At 40.6% G+C, this 10,651-nt stretch overlaps 1 protein-coding gene across 1 annotated transcript in view; it reads right to left on the bottom strand.

Moving 5' to 3' along the window:
* Nucleotides 1-10,651, bottom strand: part of LOC103610740 (netrin receptor UNC5D-like) — a 26,649-nt gene that overhangs the window by 9,606 nt on the left and 6,392 nt on the right. Inside the window, exon 3 of the mRNA XM_008594842.1 lies at nucleotides 5,949-6,127. Within this exon, the coding sequence (XP_008593064.1) occupies nucleotides 5,949-6,127 (179 nt within the window). The remainder of the gene's footprint in view (nucleotides 1-5,948; nucleotides 6,128-10,651) is intronic.

Raw genomic sequence — 10,651 nt, 5'->3', positions numbered from 1 at the left:
TTTTCTCTGAATTAGGATATATCGTGGAAAAATAATTCAAATCCAATTAATGTTTCTCTTCGCTCACCTTGAGACATTTTTAAGAATCCTGAGGGCGAAGCAGAAGGACTGACATTTAATTCAAGAGAAAAGACCCCAGCGCCAAAGCTGAGTGAGGAAAGGATGAACTATTTACACCTCTCCTTTGGCAAGCTACTCACTCTGTGTCTCAATAAAACCTTACAAAATAATTGAAAAATGGTTAATCACTCAAAGGGCACCCTAACCAATCAGATGAAAGCATTCCTATAATTTTACTTCCTCAAGTTATGAAAACATGTTCAGACGCTGACTTTGTCAGCTTCTTCTGTACTGTTGGAAATAGCACTTGTCAAGGGGATTATGTAGGCTTTAAAGGGGCTTTGGCACATCCACCTGCCTTGGGTTGAGTGTCCCCCCAAAACTTAATCTCCACTGTAACTGCTGAGGGTGGGAAATCCTATCATGGTAACTGAAAAGTGGGGCCAACAATCTACATGATTAGATTGTAGGACCATGCCACAGTGAACGGACTGAAAATGGTGGTCACGATTTTCGAGGGCTTTAAAAGGAGAATGAATGAGGAGGTTGGAGTCTCGCTCTGCTACACCATTTTCACAATGTGACAACCTGTTGTTACTGAAGTCACCACCAGAGAAAGCCTTCACCAGCTGTGTTCCCCGGACATTGGACTTATTAGCCTCAGAAACTGTCAGCAATAATTTTTTTCTTATAAGCAACAGAAATGGAGTAATACACTACATTTTCTGAAAACTACATTAGCTTTAAGGAGGGAAACCTATTCCTTCAGAGAGCAGCCCAAACTCACCCAATGCCTACAAGAAATGACATAGCCCCTGTCACCATCCTCCGGAGCTCACAGTGGGAGTGTAACTTTAGTTCTCTTGGAGGACCAGGAGAAACTTCATCTCCATATTGCCTCCAGGATGGACACCTGCCACTTACAAACCTTATACAGCTTGTTCGTGGCCCAACTTGTCCCAGGGCTGTTTTCAGCTTCCCGTTAGGGGGCAGTTTCATGAGTCACTGACTTTGGTGGAATGAAGTCCAAACACCCACCACTTTGCTGTTTTGGGGTCCCTCTGGCTTCACTGTAGGGGCTATTCACAGTTGAGACGCTGCATAATAAGTCCACTGGGCCAGAATTGGAAAATCTCATTTGGCCTTTATCACATTTTGCCTTCGAGAGTCTATGAAATGCTGTTGCCCTGTGCATTAATTCTCCTGAGAAGGGTCACAAAGACTGTTTTTTGGAAGTGACAGCTTCACACTCATTTTTATTATTTAAAGGTTAGGATGTGTTGTCTAGCCTCTAGCCTGCAGAACCAAGAAAGTTTAGTTTGGTATAATCAAAGTAAATCCCAAAACACAGGAATGAAAGTATCTAGTGTCAGGGGTCACCAAGCAGCCGCCCTGTGCAGCAGCCTCTGTCTGCGTTCCGTGCCCATCATCCGCTTTTCTTCCCTCCTTCCTTCACCCCAGGAGAAACCTGGCAGTGGGACTGTCCTACCTCCAATGAATTCTCGACAGTTATTCAGAGACAGTTTGATAAGCTGCCTCGTGACCCTCCTCTGTCCTTCCCCATTGCCCTCTGGCCATGTCACTGTTCCTTTGCATCCAATTAAGAGGATGCACAGAGGCAACAAAAAGATAGAACCTCAACTGCAGAAGATTCTGCTTCTCATAAAGGTCCTGTTAAGAGATCTGCTGGAACCAGTGGTCGTGGCACTGCTCATCGGCCGGGAGGCCTGAGGCCTTCATTTGTCCCCGGCTAGCACACCATCACCCTTGACTCTCACATCTGAAAGACGTTTCAACTGTTTTAACTAGACCAGTAAGAAATATGTCCCCCTGCCAGTGCTTGCAAATTTTCAAACAAGTATCCTATTAGGGAGGGAGGGCCCTGGGAAAAACTGCTAATAAGATGTCATTTGTCTGCTGCTTCCCGTTCTGGAATCCTTTCTTCCATGTTGGCTGCATCCCTCTGCTCATCAGCCCATATCGCATGCATCTGTTCCCATGGCAACCCGGTCAAGCTGGCTGCTTCCCGTTCTGGAATCCTTTCTTCCATGTTGGCTGCATCCCTCTGCTCATCAGCCCATATCACATGCATCTGTTCCCATGGCAACCCGGTCAAGCTGGCTATGTTTCCACAAGGGTTTCTGGAATATGAAAATCATGAAGCCTTCCATTTAATTGTAGAACTTCAGGTACTATCTAAGACCTGAGAGAAAAGACAGAAATCCTCAATAACATCAGCCATGTAGCCTGGTTTTAAGACTAACGTTCAAAACCCGCTGATGCTTGTTCATATTAATTCTATTTACAAGGAGGCAAGGTTTTACAATCAAGTGCACTGTACTATGAAACAGTTCATATCATTCATTCAAGTAGTATTTATTGAATTCCCCCTAAGTAGATGGTCCTATCGTGGTATGCTTAACTGTAATTAAAAAATAAAAAGTATAAAAATACAAAATTTAAATATGGTAGAATACTTCCAACTGAAGCAGCTTAGTTTCCAATACTAATTTAAGACCTCAGCAATGTTCCCTACCACCTACCCCTCCACAATCAACTCCTTATTTCTCAGTCCTACCCACCTACCAATCACATGTGGCCATGAGCACTGAAATGGAGAGTTATTGCAGCTGAACTTATAGAATAAATGTGCAATCTCAGCTTTGAACTGCAGCACGTTTGGACTCTGAGTAATAGTCAGAATTTGCTCACAGAATCTGTAATTGCAACTGTTATCTATGACATTCTTTGCTAGGCTGTGTAGCTTCTTCAGCAGGATCCATATGCCAGGCAAGTTGCAAGGCCACCTGTGTTGCCAGCCTCACAGCACACACGACTTCTCACATTCTCACTGACTGCTAAGCCTTTAACTGTATACTCTGTCTTTTCTATTCAGATCTAGGTAGAAACTTGTTTGCCAAAAAAGGCAGATAATCAATGGTGTTTTTTGCATTTACCAAAAGGAGGATAAAAAAAAATTTCAGTGGCAATAAAAGCAAAATGTTGCTCTCCATTCCCTTTGAAAACCCTTCAGGATCTGAGGGCTGTGGCTTTACTAGCTTTTAGCACTTTTGGAAATTGAAAGAGAAGAGTCAGGTAAAAACGTTATCACAAGATCAAGGTAAGTGAATTTTCTGAATGGGAAGATTGACTGTGTGATCTGTGATCGTCTTCTGTTGTGATCCCAGAAATGATGAAATCCCACACTGTGGAATAGTTTCCTTACCCAATAATATTGACTTATTGACAATTTTAGATTTCTGTTTTAAGACACATTATTAGTTCCCTACTGTATTAATATTGACTTATTGACAATTTTAGATTTCTGTTTTAAGACACATTTGCAACTCTAAGAGAACAAATACAGTGATTTGGGATTTACAATAGGAAGTTGTGACGATTTACATCTGAAAATCCCCTTCACCTCTGCCATATACATTTCTTTCCATGTAAGAGAGCATATGTCTTAGTTTGAAGTAATGAAAACATAAAAGGAACGTGATAATTTCTGCAAAATAAGAATGAGCTAACAGTGCACGATGGTTTTGAGTAATCTTTCTCCTATTATGCTTCTCTCAATATCTTGGTGGTTGTCTGTGCTGTAACCAACCAGCCTGAAGAAAAGGACTCCCCCCGCTCAGAAGAGGTGTCCTCACCGCACCAAATGAGAAGCCTCAGCTCCAGGGATTATCCTGACTAAAGCAACAAGATTGTAAGTTTTACTGAAGGAGGGCAGACATTTAAAAAAAGGTCAGCAGGCTGTGAGCTGTTGACTGTTTTGTAAATAAAGTTTGCTGAAACACAGACTTGCCTATTTGTTGATGTATTTTCTCTGGCTGCTTTCACGCTCCGGCAGCAGAGTTGAATAGTTGCTGAGCAGTTGCAAAGCTCCCATATGGCCTGAACTATTTACTATCCAGTCCTTTACAGAAAAATGTTTGCTGACCCCTAGTTTAAATCATTCACACTCCACAGTTAGACTACCTTTGAAGAGCAAAGCTAGCGGGCAAAGAGGAAGGTAGGAAATGCCCTTCACTGAAATTATGTTAACTATATGTTTTCATACTATCCTAATTTGCTATCAATTGTGACAATGTCAAGAGGGACAAGTAACGTTTACTAGGAATCTACAGATTCTGGGCACTGCGTTAGGAAGCTTCCATAAAAGTGGTCGTTTCAATGGATTACTTATGTCAAGGAAATTTAGGTTTCCTGGAAATGGGATTTTAGGGAATAACAAAAACAAGCAAACCAACATGCTCACCAAGCACTCAGGTTTTATGAGCCCAGACACAAAAGGTGGGTAAACTTAGTCTCCCGGTTTTACATGCATTTTACCTGCTGTGCAAGGTCAGAAACTGATGACTGTAGACACATTCATTGTCTTAGTGCATGTAAATTCTCTCATATATGCCGCAAATGGAGAATAAAACGGAACAAGGCAGGACCGTGCACATAGATATTTTGTGGCAACTATTTTTTTTTCTAAATGATGACTTAAAAATAAGCTTTCATAACCAGAACAGAATAGAGAATTATTCGCATTTGTAGAAAAAGAAACATAGGAATGGTATGTGATGGTTTTAGGCAGACTGGCAGCAGAAACAGGACTGCCATGCAAAACTTTTTAGTTCCTACCCAATGCTCTTTTTTTACTAAATTGTTTTCTGGGTTAATTTTTCTTTCTTATCCCCATTTTGATCAGAAACGGAACTTGACACAGTCATGGTGCTCATGGGTTATATATAAGACGTCTCATCCTTTGTCAAAGTTGCTGGGCAACAGTCAACCTAATTTTTTCCTTGCATGCTCATACATGTTTGTATTCTTTCATTTTCAATACATGCCTTTTCAAGAATGTATCTATCCTTTTCAGGCCTGCCTGCCTGTCTGGCCGCTCCTCTCTTAGCCTGACTGCTTTCTAGTTGGGCCCTTCATTCCTGGATTCTGGATCCCTTCTGAAAGAGGGAGTAGCATTCCATCCTTTCCTGGCAGACATCTACCCTCCCTTTCAGAGAAAAGAGGGTCAGGTAGGATGTCTGTGAACAGAAAGAACAAAAACTGGAAATGACAGAGAAAGGCACAGAGTAAGAAAGTAAGGCTTTGCCTCAAAAGAAAAGGTAAATAAAATGGTTTCTGGCAAAACGTGTCTTTTCTATTCATTCTGGGGCCACTTGCCAATGCCTTCTCTCTGCTAGTTATCCCTCCAGTGGAGCCCAAACCTGCCTGTGCACACCTGCCGGTGTGGCTCTGGAGAGCATCACCCCTGCCTTTTCCAGTCTAAAGTAATAAAGCCCATTATGAAGCACTCTCTCTATTCCACTCTCAACTACAATGTAATGAGGACTGACAACTGTAGCAGCATCCTCATTCAAAGTGTCTAGGTAACCTTTTGCTTATTTAACGCCTTCTGGTTTCAGACCTGAAAGTTATCATCCTCAAATTTCTCTTCTTTGTTTTGTAGGCTGAGCATGTCCCCATTAAGGGTTAAATAATGCTTAAGGTTACCTGATGGTAGGAAGGAGGTGGGAGAAATTTACTTCTCTGTTTCTGTATCACTGGCTTAAGACTGTGCTCTGATCACTCACAACCACCAAGATGACAGTCTAAGCTCCCATTTGGTGACCCAACTGGCAAACCTGGAGATGGCAGAAGAACCAAAATACAGCTTTTCCATAATGTCCCCAAAGGTAGAGTGGGGTGGCAGGAAATGCCACGTACAGTGTCACATTCTTGCTCTGTTCCCACTTAGTGAGACTCCATATGAAATATGACCAGAGGAATCCATAAAGATAGCAGGGCCCAGAAACCACATGGTTATGCCCAGCCCACTTTATTTTTCAAAGTTCTCTCAGTAAAATTGTTTTTCACAGGTTGCCCCCAATTACCTGTTGATGCTGTTCTTCTGTGCTAACATCTGCCAGTCCTTGCCTTTGGCATTGGGGGTATCAAATGTAGCACAAATCCGCTGTCTGATGGAGTAGGGAATTTTGAAGGCTTTGGGGCCAGTCTGTGCAGGAAAAGCGCTGTCCTCTTGTGCAAAAAAAGTGATGGTTTCTCTTTCACTCTACACACAAAATAAAATCACGATCAGATCAAACTGAAAGCATTACTGATCCACACTTTATTTTTAAAGGAAATGTGTGTTAACACAGGTGCACAAAATGCTTGCCTGTTGTGACAGACTCTAGAAAATATATCAACAGGTTCCCCTCTCTTCTAAAATAATAAAGAACTTCTTTAGTAACCTAATAAATTGTATACTGGAGATTTACAGCAGCCTCTTCCATTTGGGAGTCACAACCACCAGCTTTCAACACCCAAAGAACTGTCGGGTAAGAGCAGAATTAACTTCTTTTTTTTTTTTTTTTTTTTTTTTGTGGCTCTCAGGGATAGATCTAGAATCAACAGGAAGAAGCTACCAAATGATAGATTTCAGTTCAGTGTAAGGAAAGACCCTCTAACAGTCATAACTGACCCCAGATATATGGGCTATCAGAGAAGCTGGCTGGGACGTGTCCTGTCCAGAAAGCTAGAGGGTTTGATTGTACGCTGATTATCTTAAAATTTGCTTTTCCCCCAGTCCTAAAGTTGTATGATTTTACAGCAAATATTTTTTTCTTCAGAATTAAGTGGCCTTGGTAAAGCAGGCCAGCCATGACTCAGAGATGACACCTAGGCTAGCCCGTGCCGTGGTTTGGGCTGGAAGGCTTCTGCCTGCTGTCTGCCTGCCCTGCTTCTAATTCAGAGCTGTCCAATGAGGATCTGTTATTTCAGTACATCACAGCAATTCTATCATCACATCCAACACGGAATCACTCAGGAATCTGTCAGAATGCAGTGGTTGCTGATAAGTTTATAGGATTAGCCGAATTGGACTGGAAAATGTCTGAGTGAATCACTCTCATGACTCTGACTAAGACCAAAGGGATTCTGCTGATGTGATTAAGGTATCTAATCAGTTGACTTTGAATAAACTGATTTTCCTGGGTGGTCTGACCTAATCATGTGGCTCTCACAAGAGAGAAGAGAGAGCTCTTGCCTGGAAGCATCTCTCTGCTGGCCTTGGAGGAAGACAGACAACCATACTGTCAACTGCCGGTACAGGGGCCTCTAGGGTGAACCTGGCCAGCAGCCAGCAAGAAAATGGGGACTTCAATCCTATAGCCACCAGGAACTGAATTGTGCCAACAACCTGACAAAGCTTGGAAAAGGACTCTGAGCTCCAGAAGAGGATGTGTCCCGGCCAACCCCTGCTTTCAGCCTTGTGAGACGCTGACCAGAGCCTGCACTTCTGACCCACAAAAGCTATGAGATGACAAATGACTGCTGCTTTGTGCTGTTAAATTTGTGATTTACTATGCAGCCAAAAAAATCTAGTACAAGGATTAAGCATCAGGTCTGAGACTGGGTTAAGGGATTAATCAGGACTGTTTAAAACCCAATAAGCTTTCCTTCAGGTCAGGAACTTGTCTGCTGAGTCCGTCCTCCAAGTCAACACATGCCCTTCCTGAACTGCCCTGCAATCCTAGCCTGATGCTTCTTCCGACCTTCAGTTGTCTTCCTAATGTGGGCTCCACAGCCATGGTGGCCTTGTCACCAGGTTCACACGACTATAAACCATCAGACTTCATGAATCTTAGTTCCTCAAAAATCTGTTAATTGAGGAAACTGGTTGATGTAGAGGTTTTATTAACAATTGATGCTTTTTGTCTCTCTGTAACCATTTAACAGTCACATTTTGAGGGCTGTGTTTTGAAAACAAAGTACCCCAACCCAGCATGTCCAAAGGGATATCACAGAAGATGTTCCAAAAAAGAGGAATCTCATTGTCAAATACATTGGAGAAATGCTGTATGTCATATACTCTTCTTGGAAACTCAAAGTACATGTTAATATAATAAATAGATTCTATTGTTAGCTTTAGTTCTATTCCCTGGTATGTTATAAAACCCTGCTCATTAACACTTCTCCAGTATTTGAGGTTAGCAGAGTCTAATAGAAAAGCATGGTTTTTAGAATCAGATAGACTTTGCTTTGGTGTAAGACTCTAGACTTTCTAGCTCAGTGACCTTGAAGCTACATTACCTCTCTCAGCCTCAATTTCCTAATTTTTGTATGCTCCACAAAGGTTATGAAACTTGATAAAAGTACCAAAATATCCACAGAGCAGGGCAGCCAGGAAAAAGGCTCTCGGTAACATTTAGCATAATGCTTCAGGAATTTAAAATGGGAAAGGCTTCATGGAAGAGGCATTTGAATTGGCCTTGAAGGATGGTAGGCATCGACTGAATAGAAATTAGGTGGGTAGTTGGTTATTCCAGGCAGAGTGGACAATTCCGTCCTAATATATTGAATGGTTATAAAATAAACCAACTAGGCTTCTTACTGCATAAAATAGGTTACAGGATACATCATTTTTAACCATGGTTTGTAAAATTTCTTCAAGCCTCTAAAAATGCAAATCAAGTAGAAATGGCTCCCTTACATATTTTCTGACTTAAGAGTATGATTGCGGGGGGCGGGGGGGAGATTCTATTCCTGCTAATATTGTAGCTGTCATTATAACATGGCACAAAGAGGTGTTAACCTGAGAAAAGGTGCCTTGACAATAAAACTGAGAACACTAAGCCTATCCATGCCAAATCATCTCAAGAGACAGAATTGGCTTCTGGAAGCCCTCATGGCACCTGTGAATTGTCGGCCACGCTTTGTCTTTACTGTTGGCAGAAGAAAGAACACCTTGATACAGGGTGTCTTCTGAAAAAGCAGGAGAAAGTGGTCATCTTTGAAGGTAAAATATAAGCCTTAGTCTAAAAATAAGTATTTTTCTATTTAACTACACTTTAAGAGGAAATGGGGTCCACTTTTTAAAGTGTCCAAATTTAAACATTTTCCATGCATAAGGATGACACTTTATGTAACATTTATGATGCGTTCTAAAAGACATCTGTGCCAAGTAATAAGAATCCTGTAGATACATCACATTTTCTGATTGTTTAAATTACATATGCAGAGAAACAGTAGATTTTCATGCTCTGCACATCTGAGATAAGAGGCTGCTACCTGGTTAGCTTAGGAGCTGTAAATCAATGAGAAATTCCAAGTATTCTGTCTGTTTTGCAAAAGACAAATTATCCCCAACTTCCAACCACTTTTGGAAGAAAGATAAGAGAACTGCTTGAAGGGAAAATTGTAACATGCAAGATTCCCATTTAAGTAGTTTCTCCTGGGGAAAAAATATCTTCAATAATGTTATATTAATAAGGACTNTGACTTAAGAGTATGATTGCGGGGGGCGGGGGGGGAGATTCTATTCCTGCTAATATTGTAGCTGCCATTATAACATGGCACAAAGAGGTGTTAACCTGAGAAAAGGTGGCTTGACAATAAAACTGAGAACACTAAGCCTATCCATGCCAAATCATCTCAAGAGACAGAATTGGCTTCTGGAAGCCCTCATGGCACCTGTGAATTGTCGGCCACGCTTTGTCTTTATTGTTGGCAGAAGAAAGAACACCTTGATACAGGGTGTCTTCTGAAAAAGCAGGAGAAAGTGGTCATCTTTGAAGGTAAAATATAAGCCTTAGTCTAAAAATAAGTATTTTTCTATTTAACTACACTTTAAGAGGAAATGGGGTCCACTTTTTAAAGTGTCCAAATTTAAACATTTTCCATGCATAAGGATGACACTTTATGTAACATTTATGATGCGTTCTAAAAGACATCTGTGCCAAGTAATAAGAATCCTGTAGATACATCACATTTTCTGATTGTTTAAATTACATATGCAGAGAAACAGTAGATTTTCATGCTCTGCACATCTGAGATAAGAGGCTGCTACCTGGTTAGCTTAGGGAGCTGTAAATCAATGAGAAATTCCAAGTATTCTGTCTGTTTTGCAAAAGACAAATTATCCCCAACTTCCAACCACTTTTGGAAGAAAGATAAGAGAACTGCTTGAAGGGAAAATTGTAACATGCAAGATTCCCATTTAAGTAGTTTCTACTGGGGAAAAAATATCTTCAATAATGTTATATTAATAAGGACTGATGAAATAAATTACTTGGGGATTCTCCCCTTCTCTTCAGTATTAGCAAAATTGTTTTGCTCCATTCTACAATTTTTAGACTGGTGATTCTTTTACTTTATAGAATATCAATCGGTGATAATCATTAGGTAATTGAAAAGGGTTAAATTTAAGAGGAATCAACCTGCTTCTAAAGATTGACACAAAAATGGCCGCTCTCAGAGTAACAAAGACATATCTTGGTCACTGAAATAAATTTTAAGTGTGAGGGTAATATGAAAGATTGTATTTATTTGGAAAACCTCTTAGATAAGAGACATGAAGGAAATGATAGACATGATGCAGAATATAAAGAATCAAGTTATTTCAATGAGAATAATCATTGCATTGATTAAAATAATTAAAATGTTATTTTATATACTCATGTATATACAAATCTCTCAAGGTTACATGATTAAACTCAGGAAATAGTTACACTAAGATTCCATTAAAGTAAGATAAGAAGTGGGACCTCTGAGCCTAAAAATACCTTTCTTATTGTTGTTTTTGGAGGGGGAAAAA

The sequence above is a fragment of the Galeopterus variegatus genome, unplaced genomic scaffold, assembly GCF_000696425.1.
Source record: "Galeopterus variegatus unplaced genomic scaffold, G_variegatus-3.0.2 Scaffold11687, whole genome shotgun sequence".
In the NCBI taxonomy this organism is placed as follows: Eukaryota; Metazoa; Chordata; class Mammalia; order Dermoptera; family Cynocephalidae; genus Galeopterus; species Galeopterus variegatus.
The sequence above is the reverse complement of the archived record's forward strand: the minus strand, read 5'-3'. Positions and strand labels throughout refer to the sequence as shown.